This window comes from Mytilus trossulus, chromosome 3, assembly GCF_036588685.1.
Source record: "Mytilus trossulus isolate FHL-02 chromosome 3, PNRI_Mtr1.1.1.hap1, whole genome shotgun sequence".
Taxonomy (NCBI): Eukaryota; Metazoa; Mollusca; class Bivalvia; order Mytilida; family Mytilidae; genus Mytilus; species Mytilus trossulus.
Genome location: NC_086375.1, coordinates 63065663 through 63091042, shown reverse-complemented (window position 1 = coordinate 63091042; position 25380 = coordinate 63065663). Strand labels below are relative to the sequence as shown.

General features: G+C 32.0%; 1 protein-coding gene across 1 annotated transcript; it reads right to left on the bottom strand.

Annotated features, from left to right (window-relative positions):
- Positions 1 to 322: 322 nt before the first annotated feature.
- On the bottom strand, positions 323 to 24008 carry LOC134712071 (cryptochrome DASH-like). Its single transcript, XM_063573212.1, has 13 exons — positions 23865 to 24008; positions 20219 to 20391; positions 19520 to 19613; positions 18669 to 18784; positions 18196 to 18341; positions 16559 to 16721; positions 16078 to 16247; positions 15756 to 15815; positions 14535 to 14617; positions 14209 to 14283; positions 2150 to 2269; positions 1640 to 1816; positions 323 to 565 (listed from the first exon to the last, which is right to left on the bottom strand). Exons 1-13 carry the CDS (start codon positions 23928 to 23930, stop codon positions 491 to 493), a joined length of 1518 nt encoding a protein of 505 aa, XP_063429282.1. The 5' UTR covers positions 23931 to 24008; the 3' UTR covers positions 323 to 490.
- Between the last annotated feature and the right edge of the window lie 1372 nt (positions 24009 to 25380).

Below are 25380 nucleotides of genomic sequence, written 5' to 3'. Positions count from 1 at the left end.
ACAGGACTGGTTGTTGCTAATGTTCCCAGTTTGACAAGTTCTTCCTGTTAACTGATACATTGAATTACAAGTGGAGGTATGTCTAGCACAACAATGTCTGCATCCTTGATATTTAACATTGGGTACACTAGTTTCTATCACCATAAAACTATCCCTTGAAATTTAACCAATATTAATATAGCATACCTGTCAACCTGTAACGATGAAAATCTAATCTCAGGTCATAACGCATACGAATTTTTCAAGCTGAATTTCAGTATTAATGGTATATTATAGAAAATGATATTGAATGCATCTTATAAAGCATAAGAAAACAAAAACTATTTCATTTTTATTTATAAATAAATGGTTGCTTAATTTTACAGTCATTCATCTAAGTTCAGACATTTCATTCTAATTTACCAAATATGCTGAGGAGAAAAAAATATAATTATTGCACTAATAATATCGTTCAGTCATGGAGATTCAACAATTAATCACTTTGTGCATATCAATGCTTCTGTGAACCTTTAAAGTAGAAATCCATTCCTTTGTTTTGCTTCTGTGGGGGTCCTTGATTTTGACCCTGCAAGAAAAAGTATATGTAAATAAACAAGAGTGCACACGCTGAAATGTCTCTCCTTCTTTACTGATCATTGATATTATGTTGGTAGTCCTAAATATAAAGCTTTTTCAACTGTCACATAAACTTAAAATTAACCAAGAAAACTAAACATTGACAAATGAACCATGAAAATGAGGACGAGGTCAGATGAACCATGCCAGGCATCTGCCCGACTGACATATAGTTCATAAAATATTTTCATACACCAAATATAGTACACATCACAAGCAATGAGTAAATGCTCTGAGCAGACTATATTAAAATATTGACCACTTTTCACCAAATAAAATCTGTTGAGAAACAGTAGGTATACGGGTACTCAAATCAACATTCCTAACTATCCTGTAGAATTTAACAAAATCAACAGTATAGCCAGAAAAACATTTGAGGAATCCAACTTGTGTTAGTGAGAAATGTTCAATGCTTGATTTCATGATTTTGCCATAGTTTTAATAATAGCCTATAGAACAAGAATGTGTCACGAATGCCCCACTAGCACTAGCATTTTCTATGGAACTGTAGTATACCAAGTCTTGGTTCAAGGAGTTTAAAGGTTTAGTATAACATAGGTTAAATATTTGGTTTAAAGCAGTTTTCAAGTTTAAAAGGTTAAAGATCGGCTGTGGTCACATCAAATTGAAACCAAGTACACATATTCATTATAAAGAAAACTATCAAATACATTTGTCAAATGAGGGTTTTGATCCAGATTTCGTTGTTCACTGAACATGTGAATATAATTACCCAAGTCTAACTTGTTGTTCTTTGGACACATAATCTTGTTTTACGGATTTTGCATGTTATACACAATATCTTATTTTTTGTATCTGGACAAGTTGGATGATCAACACAGAAAAAAACCTCAAACTTTAATAAAAGGATTTTTAAGGTGATGTTGGTAACAAGGGGGTATCAATCGGTCTACTAGTTTTTGTTTTTAATACTTTTTCAAACAGTTAACCAATTAGTAACTGACCAAAAAAAAAAAACAATGTCCCCTTATATATCATAAATATGGCATACAAATACACTTACAGATTTTTTATTTGTGTGCTTGCTCCATTCTGGTGCAATGACAATAGGATTTGGGTAAGTTTCCCCTAATGAGACCTCAGCTCTACCCAAGACTGAATTAGACAGAGTCCAGACATGGTGTACTGATCCATCTTTTATCTTCTCTAATTCTGGTACCCACAGTCTAACATATTCTCCCTGGAATAATAAAGGCTTCAATAAAATATCAATCAATCTACCAGTAGATACTTGAAATGATTATCTCCCTTAGTACTTTAAGCTCAATTTATGAAATACACATGATAATATATTTTCTGAGAACATTAAGACAGGATGCTCTTTTTAAAAGGGAAATCATCTAAAGAACCAGTTAAGATTTTCAGATTTTTGAATATACAAATAGAAGTATGATTTTTTTTTTAAATGTGACTTCATTTCTAAGCATTTTTTTGCCCATTAATATTTGCATTTTCAAAAGTATCATAAAAAATTTCTTTATATAAAGTATTTGCGTTACAAAAGAATACTTACATCATGGTCATAATCTAGTCCTTGTTTGACCATATTGAACTTTCTATCCTCTCTTGGATCATTTCCAATGCCAGCACTGTATAACCAGTTACCATAGTTACTAGTTACATCATGATCTATCTATAATGGTTCAATTGAAAAATATTATAAAACCACACTTGTCACTGGTGTAAGGCTTCTTAGTTTAATTTGATAAGTTAAGCTGTTCGAAATCATGCTTTCCAAAGAAATTAGGAAATACTGTGGAGTAATTTTTATTCATTGGATACCAATATTGTGGTTTTTGAGGGTACAGTTGACCACAAATTCAAATGTTCAACAATCACACACTATTCTTAGTCTTTGTATGCAAAGATTTACAAAACCACAAAATCAAATACTGTGACAGTACTTTTATTCGTGGGGTACCAATTTTTGTGGTTTTCGTGGATCACTTCATCCACGAATTTAAGTGTCCAACGAAATAAACCAACCATTGTCCAAATCAAGACATGGATAGATCCCAATCGGTAGGTTTGACTACTGATATGATCTAGAGAAGATATTGAATAACGCTAAATCTGGGAAGACTTTATATAATTAATAGCAGTCACAGAACTACAACCGCATGTAGGAGTATACCCATTTAATCTTTGATAACATAAACTGTAGAACATTTGATCTTTTAATTCTCATAAAAACTATTTCTGATCCATGAAAGTCAGATTTCCGGTTTTGATATGCGAGTATGATAAAGTGTTCATTTTATATCTTCATTGATTGATTGATTGTTGGTTGCTTTACGCCGCATTAGCACAAAAAGGCTATATCGCGGCGAGAGCTAATTCGAATATTTTTACAATTTAAAGCATATTTTTAAAATAAGACAAAAGGTCCTTCAATACACTAAAATTCTTGACTAAAGCAAATTGATTATATACAAATAAAAATCAACAGTAAAATAACGTGATAAAAATTAAAATCGATTTAAATATAATAACATTTTTATATTTTATAATAAATTCCAATTTCTTTTAAAAAAGCAACAATATTTGTAAATGGAACATTATTAAATAAATCATACATATTATTGACAGTGAAATGCTTCTTACGAATATCAGCAAAGTCAATACAATTAATTAAAACATGTTTAATAGTATACTTGCAGTTGCAAGGAACACATTGTGGTTCATCTTCATTTTTTAAAAGATACTCGTGTGTTATTCTAGTATGACCAATACGACATCTAGTAATAACACACTGATCTTTTCTGCATATAATATTATCAAAAGGTTTGCCTAAATTTGGTTTAATTTCATGCAATTTATTATCGTCTTTTATTGTCATTGTCCAAATCAAGACATGGATAGATCCCAATCGGTAGGTTTGACTACTGATATGATCTAGAGAAGATATTGAATAACGCTAAATCTGGGAAGACTTTATATAATTAATAGCAGTCACAGAACTACAACCGCATGTAGGAGTATACCCATTTAATCTTTGATAACATAAACTGTAGAACATTTGATCTTTTAATTCTCATAAAAACTATTTCTGATCCATGAAAGTCAGATTTCCGGTTTGATATGCGAGTATGATAAAGTGTTCATTTTATATCTTCATAGTTCTCATATATATACATATGGGAAATAATAATTTCATGCTGGGATTGATTTTCATCAGAATTATTTGACAATTCAAGATACCTTTATAGCGTTTGTTTATGTTACTGTTTTCTTTCGATGATATGTTTATGGCCTAACTAACACCTTCAATGGTCTTTAATCTGTTGATCATTTTATCATTGGTTGATTAGAGTTTTCACTACGATTTATACGGGTCAATGTTTACTTGGTAATTTCCTTTAATCCAAACTACATTTGTATTTATAACCCTCATTTCTAAAGGCTTTAATTTTAATACGACCGCAAATTTTGAAAAAAAATTCGTCGTATATTGCTATCACGTTGGCGTCGTCCGAATACTTTTAGTTTTCGCACTCTAACTTTAGTAAAAGTGAATAGAAATCTATGAAATTTTAACACAAGGTTTATGACCATAAAAGGAAGGCTGGTATTGATTTTGGGAGTTTTGGTCCCAACATTTTAAGAATTAGGGGCCAAAAAGGGCCCAAATAAGCAATTTCTTGGTTTTCGCACTATAACTTTAGTTGAAGTTAATAGAAATCTATGAAATTTTGATACAAGGTTTATGACCACAAAAGAAAGGTTGGGATTGATTTTGGGAGTTTTGGTTTCACCAGTTTAGGAATTAGGGGCCAAAAAAGGGCCCAAATAAGCATTATTCTTGGTTTTCGCACAATAACTTTAGTTAAAGTGAATAGAAATCAATGAAATTTAAACACATTGTTTATGGCCACAAAAGGAAGGTTGGTATTGATTTTGGGAGTTTTGGTCCAAACAGTTAAGGAAAAAGGGGCCCAAAGGGTCCAAAATTAAACTTTTTTTTGATTTCATCAAAATTGAATAATTGGGGTTCTTTAATATGCCAAATCTAACTGTGTATGTAGGTTCTTAATTTTTGGTCCCATTTTCAAATTGGTCTACATTAAGGTCCAAAGGGTCCAAAATTAAACTTAGTTTGATTTTAACAAAAATTGAAACCTTGGGGTTCTTTGATATGCTGAATCTAAAAATGTACTTAGATTTTTGATTATTGGCCCAGTTTTCAAGTTGGCCCAAATCGAGGTCCAAAATTAAACATTGTTTGATTTCATCAAAAATTGAATAATTGGGGTTCTTTGATATGCCAAATCTAACTGTGTATGTAGATTCTTAATTTTTGGTCCAGTTTTAAAATTGGTCTAAATCAAAGTGCAAAGGGTCCAAAATTAAACTAAGTTTGATTTTAACAAAAATTAAATTCTTGGGCCTCTTTGATATGCTGAATCTAAACATGTACTTAGATTTTTGATTATGGGCCCAGTTTTCAAGTTGGTCCAAATCAGGATCTAAAATTATTATATTAAGTATTGTGCAATAGCAAGTCTTTTCAATTGCACAGTATTGTGCAATGGCAAGAAATATCTAATTTCACAATATTGTGAAATTGCTAATTTTTTTATAATTAAGAGTTATCTTTCTTTGTCCAGTATAGTAAGCAAGAAATATCTGCAAGAATTTTTTTTAATTGGAGTTATCTTTCTTTGTCCAGAATTAACTTAAATCTTTGTTATATACAATATACAATGTATATTCACTTTTTACTACCAACTGATAAATTTAAATAATCTTTACCATTCAGTGATAACAAGCAGTTTTTTTACATCTTAATATTTTATGATGTATTTAAATGAGTAGTAATTGTTGCAAACTCCATTAGAATATTTTAATTGAAATTAGTTTTGGAATAAGGGAAAGGGGGATGTGATTAAAAATTAGGTTCAATTTTTATACGACCGCAAATTTTGAAAACGTTTTCGTCATATATTGCTATCAGGTAGCACTCCACAGTTAGAAAATAAAATTAAAAATGAGCCACAAAATGTTTTATCATCTCCTATTCCTGGATTTCTAATACATTAACCTAACTGTTTGTGTTGTACATGTGCATATGTATGTAATCAGTATCTTCCATAGATTTGATTTTCAAAAGTGAAAAGGGTGAAAATTAATTCCTTTTATGTGTATCCATGGCAACATTCTGCATTTATTTCCCATAAAATATTGCAAAAAGGGGGGTGAACATGTCACGTTTCACCCAAAAATTTGGATCAAACTAGAATTTCAATGCCTTCGAGTGATACCTTTTCAGAAACTGTTTCCCTAAATCTTCCTAATGATCAAATAAAAAATGGGTGTCTTTCGCCTCATTTTTTCGTAAAATCCAATCACAAAGTTCGTGCGATAAAAAGTTGGAAAAAAAAATTGCAATAATTGCCGGACCAGTGTATGGTAGGGACATGCAAATACGGACTGTCATACAGAAAACAGCCTATATTACATACATTACATAACCTTGATGTTCATATAAACCCAATACAAAGGTTATTTTAATACTCAGCTATCCAAAAATGAATTTTATTGCACACTAGCTCTCATATTTGAAAAATTCACAGGGGCCAAAATGCGAAACTACACATCTAACTGTGGAGTGCTACCTTAAGGTGAAATTTTTCCCTTCCTGCCTCAATTTTTGTTATATTTTCTGTGTTCTACTAGCTGTTACGATGAAAATGGTACCTTAGTTTTTAAAATTGGTTCAGTAATAAAGATTTTATGAAGGTAAGCAGTTGATGTTGAAACGCGACAAAAAGTGATTTGAAAATAAATGATGGATCATAGTGAAAAACTGCAAGTCTGTCTCAATTTTGGGGTAAATTTCTAAAAACTTCCCCTTTATCTTATTTAAAATCATAAAATTACCTTAAAAGAGGACAAATTGTACAGTTTTTAGGTATTTAAAAGTACTTATAGGTCATTTTTGCTGTAAATAGCATACCTAACCTTGGTTTAGAAGCTCTCAAGCAGGGTATAAATTTCTAGCCATACTGGCATCATTAAATGTAATTAATGCCAAATTATTATATAAAATCCTGCTAAAAATGTTTATTTGACTTATTCGCATTCACAAATATAAAGCGATACATTCTGAGGATATCATATAAAGCGCATATCATATAAAGCGCAATCTTTGGTTACAAGGGCAAAGCTAATGGAGTACAAATTTAAGACCGCAACATGTCTAAGTGTCAAAATGTGTATATTTGGTTGCTAAGGAGAGTAAACAATAAAATAAACATAAATTGCTTCCCTAGCAGATATTTTACCTTCAGAACTAAAACAAGAACATAACAGACTAAAGATTTGTGGTATTTTTTATCTTTAAAAGTGCATTTCTGTACTTTCTGGTGTGCCATAAGGTAGCACTCCACAGTTAGAAAATAAAATTAAAAATGAGCCACAAAATGTTTTATCATCTCCTATTCCTGGATTTCTAATACATTAACCTAACTGTTTGTGTTGTACATGTGCATATGTATGTAATCAGTATCTTCCATAGATTTGATTTTCAAAAGTGAAAAGGGTGAAAATTAATTCCTTTTATGTGTATCCATGGCAACATTCTGCATTTATTTCCCATAAAATATTGCAAAAAGGGGGGTGAACATGTCACGTTTCACCCAAAAATTTGGATCAAACTAGAATTTCAATGCCTTTGAGTGATACCTTTTCAGAAACTGTTTCCCTAAATCTTCCTAATGATCAAATAAAAAATGGGTGTCTTTCGCCTCATTTTTTCGTAAAATCCAATCACAAAGTTCGTGCGATAAAAAATTGGAAAAAAAAATTGCAATAATTGCCAGACCAGTGTATGGTAGGGACATGCAAATACGGACTGTCATACAGAAAACAGCCTATATTACATACATTACATAACCTTGATGTTCATATAAACCCAATACAAAGGTTATTTTAATACTCAGCTATCCAAAAATGAATTTTATTGCACACTAGCTCTCATATTTGAAAAATTCACAGGGGCCAAAATGCGAAACTACACATCTAACTGTGGAGTGCTACCTCACGTTGGCGTCGTCGTCGTCTTCCGAATACTTTTAGTTTTCGCACTCTAACTTTAGTAAAAGTGAATAGAAATCTATGAAATTTTAACACAAGGTTTATGACCATAAAAGGAAGGCTGGTATTGATTTTGGGAGTTTTGGTCCCAACATTTTAGGAATTAGGGGCCAAAAAGGGCCCAAATAAGCATTTTCTTGGTTTTCGCACTATAACTTTAGTTTAAGTTAATAGAAATCTATGAAATTTTGACACAAGGTTTATGACCACAAAAGAAAGGTTGGGATTGATTTTGAGATTTGGTTTCAAAAGTTTAGAAATTAGGGGCCAAAAAAGGGCCCAAATAAGCATTATTCTTGGTTTTCGCACAATAACTTTAGTTAAAGTAAATAGAAATCAATGAAATTTAAACACAATGTTTATGACCACAAAAGAAAGGTTGGTATTGATTTTGGGAGTTTCGGTCCCAACAGTTTAGGAATTAGGGGCCAAAAAAGGGCCCAAATAAGCATTATTCTTGGTTTTCGCACAATAACTTTAAAGTAAATAGAAATCAATGAAATTTAAACACAATGTTTATGGCCACAAAAGGAAGGTTGGTATTGATTTTGGGAGTTTTGGTCCAAACAGTTAAGGAAAAAGGGGCCCAAAGGGTCCAAAATTAAACTTTGATTGATTTCATCAAAATTGAATAATTGGGGTTCTTTAATATGCCAAATCTAACTGTGTATGTAGATTCTTAATTTTTGGTCCCGTTTTCCAATTGGTCTACATTAAGGTCCAAAGGGTCCAAAATTAAACTTAGTTTGATTTTAACAAAAATTGAAACCTTGGGGTTCTTTGATATGCTGAATCTAAAAATGTACTTAGATTTTTGATTTTTGGCCCAGTTTTCAAGTTGGCCCAAATCGAGGTCCAAAATTAAACATTGTTTGATTTCATCAAAAATTGAATAATTGGGGTTCTTTGATATGCCAAATCTAACTGTGCATGTAGATTTTTAATTTTTGGTCCAGTTTTAAAATTGGTTTAAATTAAAGTGCAAAGGGTCCAAAATTAAACTAAGTCTGATTTTAACAAAAATTAAATTCTTGGGTCTCTTTGATATGCTGAATCTAAACATGTACTTAGATTTTTGATTATGGGCCCAGTTTTCAAGTTGGTCCAAATCAGGATCTAAAATTATTATATTAAGTATTGTGCAATAGCAAGTCTTTTCAATTGCACAGTATTGTGCAATGGCAAGAAATATCTAATTTCACAATATTGTGAAATAGCAAATTTTTTTTTAATTAAGAGTTATCTTTCTTTGTCCAGTATAGTAAGCAAGAAATATCTGCAAGAATTTTTTTTAAATTGGAGTTATCTTTCTTTGTCCAGAATCAACTTAAATCTTTGTTATATACAATATACAATGTATATTCACTTTTTCTACCAACTGATAAATTTAAATAATCTTTACCATTCAGTGATAACAAGCAGTTTTTTTACATCTTAATATTTTATGATGTATTTAAATGAGTAGTAATTGTTGCAAACTTCATTAGAATATTTAAATTGAAATTAGTTTTGGAATAAGGGAAAGGGGGATGTGAATAAAAAATTGGGTTCAATTTTTCTCATTTTAAAATTTCATAAATAAAAAGAAAATTTCTTCAAACATTTTTTTGAGAGGATTAATATTCAACAGCATAGTGAATTGCTCTAAGAGAAAACAAAAATTTTAAGTTCATTTGAATACATTCATTCTGTGTCAGAAACCTATGCTGTGTCAACTATTTAATCACAATCCAAATTTAGAGCGGAATCCAGCTTGAATGTTGTGTCCATACTTGCCCCAACCGTTCAGGGTTCAACCTCTGCGGTCGTATAAAGCTATGCCCTGCGGAGCATCTGGTTCATTTTTGTTTTTAGAAAAACTAAAATCAACGAATTTAAAAACCCATGAACATGTAAATATTGCTCAATCCACGAAAATTGATACCCACGAATTAAAGTACTTTCACAGTACCCACAAAAATGCTGGTTTCAATCAATCAACGAAAATTATACCCCCAAAAATAAATGAATTCCAAGTTTACTATTTTCAAATGCATTGGGTGTTTTTGGTTGGGTCTAAGGGGAAGAACATTCCTTTTTACAGTGACTGCATCTTTGATGTTTACTTTTTTTTTTTTTTTCACATGGTTAAATGAATATAATTTTTCCAAAAGTAAAACTAATATTGACCAGATAATCACACATCATTGACCTATTGATATAGTTCTACAAGTTTTTTTTCTTGGAATAACAAAGACAGTTCATAAATATAACTGACTTAGGAAGACTTTGTTTTGGCACATGTCATCAAAGATGGGCAACAATTGTTTGAAGAATTACTACAGTTTAAAAAGGCAGTATAAAGGTAACACTGACACTATTTCCAAATATATATCAGGATCCCCAATGTGTTCAAAAAGCATCTAATGTTTGAAGTTTTCCCAGGAAAATCCACACAACCAAAATTACAGACATTGAAAGTATATACCTCAAAATATATAACAACTAAAATTTTAATGGTCAATGTCAGGACACATCTTTGACTCATGTGCAATAATTGTGTGAAGTATGAAGTTGATCTAGACAGGCAGTGTATAGTTATGGAAGAGAAAACATAAATGGACTGACCAATATTGAAGGTCATTTTTATTTTAAAATTATTTTAAAATTTATTTGCAAGTGTAAAAAACTAGAGGCTCCAAAGAGCCTGTGTCGCTCACCTTGGTCTATGTGAATATTAAACAAAGGAAGCAGATGGATTCATGACAAAATTGTGTTTTGGTGATGGTGATGTGTTTGTAAATCTTACTTTACTAGTCTTGCTGCTTACATTTATCTCTATCTATAATGAACTTGGCCCAGAAGTTTCAGTGGAAAATGTTAATAAAAATTTACAAATTTTATGAAAATTGTTAAAAATTGACTATAAAGGACAATAACTCCTTAGGGGGTCAATTGACAATTTCGGTCATGTTGACTTATTTGTAAATCTTACTTTGCTAAACATAATTGCTGTTTACAGTTTATCTCTATCTATAATAAAATTTAAGATAATAACCCAAAACAGCAAAATTTCCTTAAAATTACCGATTCAGGGGCAGCAACCCAACAATGGGTTGTCAGATTCATCTGAAAATTATAGGGCAGATAGATCTTGATCTGATTAATAATTTTACCCCGTGTTGGATTTGCTCTAAATGCTTTGGTTTTTGAGTTATAAGCCAAAAACTGCATTTTACCCCTATGTTCTATTTTTAGCTGTGGCGGCCATCTTGATTTGATAGTCGGGTCACCGGACACATTTTTTAAACTAGATACCCCAAAGATGATTATTGCCAAGTCTGGATTAATTTGGCCCAGTAGTTTCAGAGGAGAAGATTTTTGTAAAAGATAACTAAGATTTACAAAAAATGGTTAAAAATTGACTATAAAGGGCAATAACTCCTAAACGGGTCAACTGACCATTTCGGTCATGTTGACTTATTTGTAAATCCTACTTTACTAAACATTATTGCTGTTTACAGTCTATCTCTATCTATAATAATATTCAAGATAATAACCAAAAACTGCAAAATTTCCACAAAATTACCAATTTAGGGGCAGCAACCCAACAACGGGTTGACTGGATCATCTGAAAATTTCAGGGCAGATAGATCTTGACCTGATAAACATTTTTACCCAATGTCAGATTTCCTCTAAATGCTTTGGTTTTTGAGTTATAAGCCAAAAACTGCATTTTACCCCATATGTTCTATTTTTAGCTGTGGCGGCCATCTTGGTTGGTTGACCGGGTCACGCCACACATTTTTTAAACTAGTTACCCCAATGATGATTGTGGCCAAGTTTGGTTCAATTTGGCCCAGTAGTTTCAGAGGAGAAGATTTTTGTAAAAGATAACTAAGATTTACGAAAAATGGTTAAAAATTGACTATAAAGGGCAATAACTCCTAAACGGGTCAACTGACCATTTCGGTCATGTTGACTTATTTGTAAATCCTACTTTACTTAACATTATTGCTGTTTACAGTTTATCTCTATCTATAATAATATTCAAGATAATAACCAAAAACTGCAAAATTTCCACAAAATTACCAATTCAGGGGCAGCAACCCAACATCGGGTTGACCGATTCATCTGAAAATGTCAGGGCAGATAGATCTTGACCTGATAAACATTTTTACCCCATGTCAGATTTCCTCTAAATGCTTTGGTTTTTGAGTTATAAGCCAAAAACTGCATTTTACCCCTATGTTCTATTTTTAGCCGTGGTGGCCATCTTGGTTGGTTGACCGGGTCAAGCCACACATTTTTTAAACTAGATACCCCAATGATGATTGTGGCCAAGTTTGGTTCAATTTGGCCCAGTAGTTTCAGAGGAGAAGATTTTTGTAAAAGTTAACGACGACGGACGCCGGACGACGCCGGACGCAAAGTGATGGGAAAAGCTCACTTGGCCCTTCGGGCCAGGTGAGCTAAAAACACATTTAAAGTTATTTGATTATAATTCTATGTGCAGAATGAGCTTTGGTTAAGGACTTAGCCTTTTTCACTAGCATACTATTTCAACTTATTGGTTTGGTTTATATATATTTCAATAGCATCAAGATGCAGAATTTTATGCTATACATCTAGGAAAAGGGAAAGAAACTAGAGGCTCCAAAGAGCCTGTGTCGCTCACCTTGGTCTATGTGAATATTAAACAAAGGAAGCAGATGGATTCATGACAAAATTGTGTTTTGGTGATGGTGATGTGTTTGTAAATCTAACTTTACTAAACAGTCTTGCTGCTTACATTTATCTCTATCTATAATGAACTTGGCCCAGTAGTTTCAGTGGAAAATGTTAATAAAAATTTACCAATTTTATGAAAATTGTTAAAAATTGACTTTAAAGGACAATAACTCCTTAGGGGGTCAATTGACCATTTCGGTCATGTGACTTATTTGTAAATCTTACTTTGCTGAACATAATTGCTGTTTACTGTTTATCTCTATCTATAATAATATTCAAGATAATAACCAAAAACAGCAAAATTTCCTTAAAATTACCGATTCAGGGGCAGCAACCCAACAATGGGTTGTCAGATTCATCTGAAAATTATAGGGCAGATAAATTTTGATCTGATAAACAATTTTACCCCGTGTCGGATTTGCTCTAAATGCTTTGGTTTTTGAGTTATAAGCCAAAAACTACATTTTACCCCTATGTTCTATTTTTAGCTGTGGCGGCCATCTTGATTTGATAGTCAGGTCACCGGACACATTTTTAAAACTAGATACACAAAAAATGATTGTTGCCAAGTCTGGATTAATTTGGCCCAGTAGTTTCAGAGGAGAAGATTTTTGTAAAAGATAACTAAGATTTATGAAAAATGGTTAAAAATTGACTATAAAGGGCAATAACTCCTAAAGGGGTCAACTGACCATTTCGGTCATGTTGACTTATTTGTAAATCCTACTTTGCTGAACATTATTGCTGTTTACAGTTTATCTCTATCTATAATAATATTCAAGATAATAACCAAAAACAGCAAAATTTCCTTAAAATTACCAATTCAGGGGCAGCAACCCAACAAAGGGTTGTCTAATTCATATAGAAATTTCAGGGCAGATAGATCTTGATCTGATAAACAATTGTAACCCATGTCAAATTAGCTCTAAATGCTTTGATTTTTGAGTTAAGCCAAAAACTGTATTTTACCCGTATGTTCTATTTTTGGCTGTGGCGGCCATTTTGGTTGGTGGACCGGGTCACCGGACACATTTTTTAAACTAGATACCCCAATAACAATTGTGGACAAGTTTGATTGAATTTGGCCCAGTAGTTTCAGAGGAGAAGATTTTTGTAAAAGATTACTTTAATTTAAGAAAAATGGTTAAAAATTGACTATAAAGGACAATAACTCCATAACGGGTCAACTGACCATTTCGGTCATGATGACTTATTTGTAAATCTAACTTTGCTGAACATTATTGCTGTTTACAGTTTATCTCTATCTATAATAATATTCAAGATAATAACCAAAAACTGCAAAATTTCCACAAAATTACCAATTCAGGGGCAGCAACCCAACAACAGGTTGACCGATTCATCTGAAAATTTCAGGGCAGATAGATCTTGACCTGATAAACATTTTTACCCCATGTCAGATTTCCTCTAAATGCTTTGGTTTTTGAGTTATAAGCCAAAAACTGCATTTTACCCCTATGTTCTATTTTTAGCTGTGGCGGCCATCTTGGTTGGTTGACCGGGTCACGCCACACATTTTTTAAACTAGATACCCCAATGATGATTGTGGCCAAGTTTGGTTCAATTTGGCCCAGTAGTTTCAGAGGAGAAGATTTTTGTAAAAGTTAACAACGACGACGGACGACAGACGACGGACGACGCCGGACGCCGGACGCAAAGTGATGGGAAAAGCTCACTTGGCCCTTCGGGCCAGGTGAGCTAAAAATGATAGATTTAATATTGATTTCACAATCGTGAATCATCACTTACAAGTTGAGATTCAAACCATTCAGCACCCATTCTCCAATCAAGTTTTAAATCTTTTGTCAGGAAGCTGGCAACATTCTGCAATAAAAATATATAACCATGATCATTCTTACATACAAAATGGATGCATGCAGATTTTTCTTTTTTATGGAAAGAAATTTATAATAAAAAACTGATTCTTAAAACTGCAAGAAGTGAACAGAACATATTAAGTTTTATTTTATTTACAAACCCATTCATTCAAAATAACATAATCTCAGTCAAAATGAATCATTACAAATAACATGCATAGAAAAAAAAACTTTCAAAATTTAAAAACAAAATCTTACTTGTCTCCCCCTGTTTGACATAAAACCTGTAGCAGCCATTTCTCTCATATTTGCATCAACATATGGAACACCAGTTCTACCATCTGAAAATGGAAATATTCTATTGCTTTTATAGATTTCTTACAATGCTATAAATAGTGAGAAAGTCATAAGTCTAACATGCCAAGTGAAAGGTGACTGATACCACCCTGTACCAAAGGAAAAATTCTCTAATCCACATATCTAAATCAATAATCACCAGATAATAAAATTGAGAAAGGAAATGGTGAATGTGTCAAAGGGACAACCGCCCAACCATAGAGCAGACAACAGCCGAAGGCAACCAATGGGTCTTCAATGTAGCAAGAATTCCCACACCCGTAGATGTCCTTCAGCTGGCCCCTAAAAATATGCATACTAGTACAGTGATAATGGACGTCATACTAAACTCCGAATTATACACAAGAAACTAAAATTAAAAATCATACAAGACTAACAAAGGCCTGAGGCTCCTGACTTGGGACATGCCAAAATTGTGGAGGGGTTAAACATGTTTATGAGATCTCAACCCTCCCCCTATACCTCTAGCCAATGTAGAAAAGTAAACGCATAACAATACCCACATTAAAATTCAGTTCAAGAGAAGTCCGAGTCCGATGTCAAAACATTTTAAGCTAATATAAAAAGAAATTCGACCTTCAGAACTTTATAAAGAACAATGCATTAAAATGCGAGCTTATACTGGTACATGACTTTATACAACTCCCTATATATATAAAGAGTGCAAGAACACTAAAGACAAGCAGTCATTATCATAACATGTATTGCCTTGACATTTATATCCATTATTCAATTTATTATATCCTTGTACAGGTTTCATATCCTTCTAAGGTTGTAATATATGTAGCCTCCTTTGTGTTTATTTTAGTGCATTGTAATATATGTAGCCTCCTTTGTGTTTATTTTAGTGCGTTGTAATATATGTAGCCTTCTTTTGGTTTATTTTGGTGCATTGTTATATATGTATCCTTCTTTGGGTATATTTTGGTGCGTTGTAATATATGTATCCTTCTTTGGGTATATTTTGGTGCGTTGTAATATATGTAGCTTTCTTTGGGTATATTTAAGTGCATTGTAATATATGTATCCTTCTTTGGGTTTAATTTGGTGCGTTGTAATATATGAAGTCTTCTTTGGGTTTATTTTGGTGCAAGTACAAGTTAGACAGTTATAAATATTTACCCTTCCATGCTTCAAACATAACTTTATCTTGTTTCCATGGTATTCTCTTATTCTGAACACCTACCAACAATTAAAACTGGTTAATAATTTATACATTTACATACAGATATGCATCAAAAGAAAATAAATATACAGAAATTCAGCACTGAAACTATCTTTTCTAGGGGAAAATATTAAATCTTTTTTGTTTTTATATTAAATTAGTCAAATAAAAAATTTCAAGACTGCACACATTATTGAAAGGTTAAATCTGACAAAATAAAAATAATATATCATGTTTGATGAAAAAAAGTAAAAAGTGGCGAATTCAATTAATTCTAACCTCCTTCATAAAAGATCTGGTTTCCATACTTGAGTGCCACATATCTAAAGTAGTCCCTCCAAAGCAATTCAAAGATTACCCAGTATGTTGATTGGTTAGCAGTTCGTTCCTGTTCATACCTTTTTATCTCCCAATATATTTTATGTGGTGAAATGCAGCCATGAGCCAGCCTTTAAAAAAGAAATACACAATTCATTGGAAATAAAAATTCTTATTTGAGCTCAATGTTATATTTATGTATATAAGTGTTTGGTATCTGTCTCAGTATGATTGATTGATTGATTGGCAGTTGCTTATAAAGGTCAATTCCAAGAATCTCTATAAGAAATAGACCAAAAAATCTGTCTATTGTGTTTACAATTGTCATTTCATATTTCATATTTCTTATTTATCATTTGGACTTCTTTTTTTCTTACTGTTTATTAAAGTACAAACTCAATATCAATTTTTTGTAATTTATTGAAACTTAATTATAAATTACCATGTTGAAAACTTTGTTGAATAATCTGCACCAATCATGCCATTTCTAGTTTCTTTGTATGTTGCCACCTTGTCTGTTTCCCATAGGTAGTGGTTCAGTCTATCTAATGCCACTGATTCTCCTCCTTTGAAATTTAATGCACCTCTGGGATCCACAGGAACAGCTACAACAAATACATTCCAATCTAGTTCATAAATCATACTAAATGTTGACTATTCTTAAAAAAAAATTATTTTAACATTACACAGTGAGCCTGGTTGTATTAATCTTGCTTATGCACATTCCCAGGCAGTAAATAGAACTTTGTTACATCAATACCTGTCTATCTGTTTAGGAGTTGCATTTACAAGACTGTTACCTTATATTGCAAGATTAAGTCCAGTTTGGTTATCTCCCCTTTAACATGTGGGACCTGAATTATATTCCTTTTTGCATATCGTTATATAATTTTCTACATCTATCAAATTTCATTATATCTATCTAGCCATTAACCCTTTCCTCCATGGATTTTTTTTTTAACATACTTGATTTACATAGGATTTTTTTCAAAAAAATCATCCGATTTTAAGTGTTAATGCATTGTGAAAACAAATATTTCATCGATGAAATTCAACACAGATATTCTCATGAATCTTCTTTTCATATTGGATACAATTTTTTTTAAGTCTGATGCTGACATTTTTGAGTCAACGCGTTTCAACTAAGGTACTACACAGGTGTCATTATGGAGTAAAGAGGGTGGCGTCAAAAGGCGTCATTATGGAGGAAAGGGTTAAGAGATGGTGAGTTTATAAATTGTTAATAAATACTGCAATAATGAGGTAAGTACTGTAAATTCAGAAATCAATAAATGTATTAATTATAGAATTTTGTCATTTTGGACTTAAATGTGATTTTATTTTTTGCGTCATTGAGAAAAATCCTGTTTAATTCATATAAAATATTTCAAAATGTGAGTTTAAATTATTGGGATTATAACCCAGTCGCATTTTTAAAGAAAACATTGCAAAAATTTCTTAATGTACAGTAAATTGAATTATCTCCCCTTAATTTAAGATTAAATGTACATATTTTTCTATTCATGTAAATCCATAAGAGAAGATTTTTAAAATACTGAAGCAAACTTGGTGTACATTTTGTTTTTAACAATTATTAGAATCATATTCAAAACAGTGTGGCTGTGACCATTGATTGACGTCCTTAAATCATTCAATGACTGGGACAGATTATGTGAAAGTTTGTCTGTTACGACACTGCTCACTACTTACTTATTATAGAATTTAAACTGTAGGGTCACCAAAGTTTCTTAAATGCCTTTAATAATGAAATAATCCGAAAAATTAATCAGGAATAACCTTTATGTTTTGATTTATATTATTGATATAAATCATAACAATCATCGTGTCATTCATGATTAATTTTTCGAATTACTTTATTTAGGTATTGAGAACCTTTGGTAACCCCACAGTTTAAGTGTCTTTAACAAGTACATAGTGAGCAGTGGTCGTTACAGACAAACGTTCACATAATCTGTCTCAGTCAATGGGATAATTTAGGACGTCAATCAATGGCCACAGCCACACTGTTTTGCATATGATTCTAGTAAGTGAATTCCTTTTGTATATGTATTTACTAACATTTAACACCTAAATCTTCCATTGTAGGAATCTGTCCTTCTTCTAAACCTTCAGGAACTGGTTTGACATCATCCACATTTATAATTTTCCTTACAGGACATTTGGCTTCTACACTTTTCCTAAACTGGGTATAAACATCAGGTAAACTGAAATACAAGAGAAAGCCCATATGATTGAATAAAACAAATAACCATTGAGTCTATGGAAAGCAACAGATTATGTGATACAATTATGCTGTAGTTTAAAAAAAATGTTATTTGGGTATATACTTCTAACCAAGATAAGAATATCTCACACCCATATTCATATGATTATATCATTGTTGTAAAAAGCCTTTAAGAATAAGAATTAAACTATAATGCAGATTTGAAACAATGATTTGGTAAAATAAATATTTTGGTATAATAACAATCAGATAGGTCAAATGTCATATATTTAAAACATCTATATAAAATACGCATATTATTTCTTACTTGTTAACACTGAAAGACAGATCACTTTTATGATATAATGTATGTCCCCAGAATGTTTTAACATCAATTCCACAATGTGTCAATGCCTTTTCGACCTTCAACTCTTCATAGGTCACCTGGAATAAGAAAACTTAAAGCCTGAAAATTTGAACAAAATCAACATTACTGTTCTTTAAAAAAGATATCAACCATAAAGTTGATTGTTTACAAAATATGGATGTCCCTCATTCAAATTATTCAATATACCATTATTCACTTGTAGTCGTGTGGTCTAGCGGGACGGCTGCAGTGCAGGCGATTTGGTGTCACAATATCACAGTAACATGGGTTGGAATCCTGGCGAGGGAAGAACCAAAAATTTGTGAAAGCAAATTTACAGATCTAACATTGTTGGGTTGATGTTTAGACGAGATGTATATCCATAATTCACTTGTATATACTTAGGAAAAAAAAGTCTCTTTTTGTTTCATTTTATCTGTAACAACCAACTTTAAGGTGGTACCTAACACTTAAACTAAAATTAATTTGGCTCGTTTAATTATCTTAAAATTTTGACAAATTATTTAATTTGACCAGTTAACAAAAATATTAAAAAATCAAAAAATTTGAACCAATTGTTTTATCAGAAAAATTACACTGGTTACATAGCAGTTTGACAAACACTTATTTTGATCATTGAGAAGCTTAATATTCTCTTATGAACACAACGTCATTAAAATGTTCTGTTGATTTTACAGAGTTATCTCCCTGTAGTGTTATGTACCACCTTAAAAACATTTGATTAATTTAAGTATTACATGTATCCTCAAATGCAAAACTGGGAGAAATATACATGTAGTTACAAAATGTACCTCTTCATGAAATACCAGATTCTGAACATCACTCAATGTCTTCACCAATTCTGGTACAATGACTTCTGGTTTCCCCACTCTAATTATCAAATTGCTGTAAAATAAAACTATCAATTATAACAAACACTTAAAATTTGTTTTAATAAACTCTGTTGTGTTGAAGACTTATAAAAGATGAGAAATGATATCTTGACAATATAAGGTAACCCAACAACTGGTTGTCCAATTCATCTGAAAATTTCAGGGCAGATAAATCTTCACTTAACAAACAATTTTACCCTCATGTCAGATTTGCTTTAGTTTTAGAGTTATAAGCCAAAATCTACATTTTACCCCTAATATGTTCTATTTTTAGCCATGGCGGCCATCTTTGGTTTGTAAGCTAGGTCACCAGACACATTTTAAAACAAGATACCCCAATAATGATTGTGGCAAAGTTTGGTTAAATTTAGCCCAGTAGTTTCAGAGGAGAAGTTTTTTTTTTAAAGTTAACGACGACAGACGCCAAGTGATGAGAAAAGCTCACTTGGCCAGGTGAGTTAAAAAAAAGATAAAAACAGCACTTGAAGCTTTAATTGAGACTTGTAGATTTGAAATTTTAATTTTCAAGTTGAATCAAAGTTTATAACTAAATAAATATTTCATAGTGTTTTGATCAAGTCTTAATATAACTTACATAAAAAATATAAATGTAATTACCTCCCCTTGAGCCTCAATGTATTTCTGAGATCACTAACACTCTCTAAGAGAAACTTCAGTCTGTGTGAGCCTGTTTTTGGTAAGTTGAAATGCCAGGTGCCTTTGTAATGACGAGGATCAAAGCAATACAGTGGTACCACAAAATCAGCATTTTTAAAAGCCCAGGAAAGTGCCTGAAATAGAAAAATATATAACTATGATAACAGTACAAAAAAAAAGTTAGAAATATGCAAGTCAAGTTTGCTTTGAAATGCTTAATGTTTTACAGGCAATTAATCTTACTAAATCCTATTTTCTTTTTAGTTATTATATATGTGTTGCAAAGCAACTAATGGATAAATTAAACACTAATAAGTTCATCTGATACAGAATTTAATTATCTTAATCAATGTATTACTTGTAAATTATTGCATGGATTTCCTCACCACAGATTACTTAACACCTTTACTCAAATCTTCGTTAGATGTAAAGATTTGGTTTTGAAGTTTGGTTGTATCTGTAGAAAACGAATTTTAAACAGAATAGAACAGTAATTCTCATTTTTAGGGAGATGTTGTTCCTCTAGCCAGGAAATTTAGAAATGATCCTGGTAAACTTATCAATCCTTTTACATAAATTATTTGGAAAGGTTACCAATTCAACACTGTAATTAGTTCATTGAATATTGTTTATTGGTATTAATATTGTTTTTGTAATCAGTAAATTAAAATCAAACTTCAAGTTAATTATTGTTACAGTTTTTCCAGTTATTTACATAGCCTATTTGTCAAGACAAAATAATACAATAAAGCGGAGCATGCTTATATCCGAAATGCCAAATTACAAGTCACATAACATCGATAGTGCAGAGCAGTAAAAGAAATCCCTGAAGAAAGATGACGTCCATAATCCACTCACAACATATTGAATGCTTATTTATTCTAATAAAAGTTATTTATCTAGTATTGTACATTTTATTTCATTGTGTATTCTTTCAATAAAGTTTATAAACACATTTTGTTTCAGTTTATTTATTCAACCATATATAAATGCCCTGTAATATTTAACATAAATGTACACGAATTATGAGATTACACATTGGATAATGATCGATAATTAGCAGGCGTTTATGTTTTAAAAATTCACCCAAAATGTTATCTATAAACAATGTTTGAAATCCAATCAATAATTAACACCTTTTGAGATAGAAGATCATAGAATGGTTGTGTTTTTACAACAATCAGCTGATTGACATTTTTATGACCTTGAGGCTTAAAATAGAATATGGGAAACTTTACCCAAGTACACATCAAGGCCTTTTTTATAATCAAATAAACAGGAATGAAACTGTTTTATAACTTTATTCAAATAACACTAAAGTAAATGTGAAATAATAACGAAAATAATGATGCATTCCAGAAAAATATAGTTACCAAATTGCCGTTTCCAGTCGAAAATCTCGTCAGTTTTAACTAAGCATATCTAGCTGGCGAATTTTTTTATGCAATTAACCGAAATGCCACTTGTAAGGCTATGCATATAACTGAACAATTTAACATTAGATGAATGGGAAATGGTTTTGTGCAGGAGAAAATTATGCAATTTACCGAATTATGCTATTAAGGGGTATGCATTAAAGTGGAATCGACTGTATATACATATGGACATTCATATTCATGGCTCTTTAACCCATCGAAACCTGTATCTTGACATTCCTCAAGATCATATTTTCTCTGACTGTTTATGACGTTTATTCACTAAATATTTTGGTTGCTTGATGTGCACTGATTTAAATTTTAGTCTTAGATGCATGATTTTTCATTAGTTGTTATTGGCCTTGAACTGCTGTTAGTAACAGTATACTTCCCCTACCTTGTATTTGGGTATTACATAAATTGTTTCACTATGAAAGATTTAAGTGTTCACAGTAGAAGACAGTTTTAAATTTCACCTAGTTCATATTTTATTAGAATTTTCATCTTGAGACTACAGTTCTGGATGCTTCAAATGAATAGAATTTATTAAATATGAACATGATTTAAAAAAATTAACAAACAGCTTTTCTCAACAAATTTATCATCTATGACAGAGACATGGACTTTATTATCCTCAGGGTTTAGTTGGATCATGCCTTTTTTCAAAGGAGGGATCCCAACCCAGGATAAAAAAGGGGGTTCCAACTATATGTCCACATTCAAATGTCTCTGGGTGCAGGAGTTTCTAGCTACATTGAAGACCCATTGGTGGCCTTCTGCTGTTGTCAGCTCTATGGTCAGGTTGTTGTTGCTTTGACACATTCCCCATTTCCTTTCTCATTTTTATATTCATCACCCAAAAAAAGACACATCCCTCTCCCTTCCCCTTTTATAAGAATGGCCTGGTATCTAGGGCAAACTAGGCAAAGTTTGGAGTGAAATAGGAAAAGAGTGTGAATAAACCATAATTGTTGTTCCTTAAGGGGGGCCAGGCATGTCACCCTGTCCCATCCCTAAATCTGCCTCTGTCAGGATATTTGGAAATTATTTATAAAACAGTAAGAAAAGTAAATATAAAGTGTAATCAAAGTAAAAAAGATATCCAAATGCTGCATCAATGAGCCTGTTATTGTGAATTCTAGTCAAATTTGTACCCTGCATACTAGTCAAATTGGTACCTGGTTAAATCAGCACCTGAGATAATTATTTCGACACCCCGTCACACCCATGTTAAATATGTTTAATATGTATAATTTTCAGCCTTTTATATAGATATAGGAAGATGTGGTGTGAGTGCCAATGATGTTTAAGCAAAAAGATTAAAATAAACAAGGGGTTGTCCAGAAGTATCGTCTTATTAATATTTTTTTGGGAGTTAAGACTTTCAGTACACATGTATATTTTCTTCAATTTAATGTGTAATTTCAAGATAATGGATATCTAAACTCTTCTGAAATACCAACTTAAACCCGGGTCATTTTGCATGCAAGACAGATTACCAAGAACTCATCAATGAGAGTATGTGTAAATCAAGCTAGACTAAATAATTTATTTAAGGAATGACTATTCTTGTCATTAGCGAAGGGGGTCTCATTGGGGGGTTCTGATCCCGGTTACTGTTTTGTCAAATTCCTGCATCCCGCTTACACTATGTACGTAAGCAATTCTAATTTTTGGTCATTTCACGGGTCCCGCAAGACCCCATTTCCCGTTTTCACAACACAATAATTTGACTTTCAAGTGTCACACTTACAAGAAATCTGCAATCCCGCGTCACGCTTAAACCCACATGAGACCCACAATGAAATCTTTGTTGAAAATTCAAATGCTTTTTCAGCTGTTTTTACCACACCCAAATTTTACAGATGCCGATTTGACTTGTACCCGTTATTGCAACTTTTCTTCTTCTTCTTTATATACAGAAAAACATCAACTGGTTGATGATTACTTTCCGGCGCATGCCTGGTTTAACAATATTGTTAATGATTAAAAAAAACTTTTAACTTTTAAAACCAAGCTGTTGTCACCACTAAAGTTTGAGACAATTTTGTTTTAGATGTGGTCAAGAACTTCTGAGATAATTTTTTCGTCAGACCTCCCGGTACATATCTCTGTTTTCGTTGTGTGTTAAAAGTTCACGTGTTATAAAAAATATTTTAAACTATCTGAAAAGCATTAACCAATATCTTTACCTCGTTATCGTGTAATCTTAAATCGTTTCGCAGCAGACATATAGCAATTCTAGCTTTCGATGCCATTTTCCAGGTTACGTAAACTTCAAATGCAAACACGTGTGAGTATTGTTTACATCGTCTCGTTTTCAATCTGAATCAATATGTTTTTCCCGCCATTTTTTTAAAGTCGACGCGAACGTCAAGGCCGTCAACGTGGACACTTTATATCGTGTGATGTTATCAAAATAATAATAACCAATTTAGAATTTAAATTGGTAGGCTGAGCAAAAATGAGAATTTTTATGTTATCGACCAACACAATTCACGAATGAAATAGCGCAACACAACACAAGGCCAAACACAAAATGATGCAGAACACCGTATACCGTGTGTTTACCACCTAAGTTACAGATATTGTTGTAACAATGGATTAACCCAATAAGTTCGAGAGCCAACCAGAAATAAAACACCATGGAATTAGTTCAAGAGCCAACTAGAAATAAAACACCATAGAATTAGTTCAAGAGCCAACTCTGAGAAATGAACTTGAAATACCATGGACCTGCTTATCACCAACTGTCCTTACTAAAATTATTCGGAGACTTGATGCCATTCTTTGATATCTAGTGTGTATTCAAAAATGAACACCAACCCAATGACAAACAACCAAAAGCAAAAAAAACCGCTGCGTGTGCCATCAGTAAAAGAGATTTTGAAGAAAAAAAAACCCTCATGACAGACCCACCAAGGCTGCTGGATCAGACAACATCAAACAAATGATTCCGAAATAACTAGCCAAATTGCAATGAATTCCCATCTTAAACAATCATATACAATTTTTCAATTGAGAAAGGAAATATACCCGATGACTGACGAACTGCAAATTTCACTCCAGCATTAAAGAAAGACCAATATACATAGCAGTATAAGTAACATCATGAAACAGACCGACTATTTGACAGGTTCCTGATTTAGGATACTGAGTTTAATACATAAAGAATGCTACAGTTCATAAACATGTTTGCGGGCGCCCCATAGCTTTCCAAACTTGTTCTAGGACAGTTGTGTAACAGCACAATGTAAGAACACATTATGAAAATCTGGTAAAAAAGACATTTAACATAATTATATCAAGTAACATTTTTTTATTTTAAGCATCAGACAGGAGCTATGGTCTATAGATAAGGGGTACTTCATTTCTTTAGTGTTTGAGTTTCTAATTCCTTTTTCTCCATTCTTTAAAGTTTCTGTCGTTTATCCTCTAATTTCTATTATTTTTTTGTTCATTTTCCTGTACATTAATCCTGAATTCTATACTTTGTATGCCCCATCTATATCATAATGTAGCGATACATAACCGTGATTTTGATGGATTATAATGATTTGTAAAATTAGAAATGTTGAAATCATACGATATAGACTTAAGTATTGACAATGTTATAATATGTTGACCCTGTGAGTATAACAAATACCAGGAAACTTAGCCCTACCTTATCTTTTGCTTTTTAGCTTTTCGTAGTACGAGATCGTGTCT

Excerpts from the sequence above, each read along its gene's own strand:
- LOC134712071 (XM_063573212.1), bottom strand. The coding sequence starts at position 23,930 with ATGGCATCGAAAGCTAGAATTGCTATATGTCTGCTGCGAAACGATTTA. Across the intron at positions 16,248-16,558 it reads TCAACAAAGTTTTCAACATG|GCTGGCTCATGGCTGCATTT; the intron begins GTAATTTATAAT and ends TCTTTTTTAAAG. Across the intron at positions 566-1,639 it reads AGCACACAAATAAAAAATCT|GGTCAAAATCAAGGACCCCC; the intron begins GTAAGTGTATTT and ends TTTTTCTTGCAG.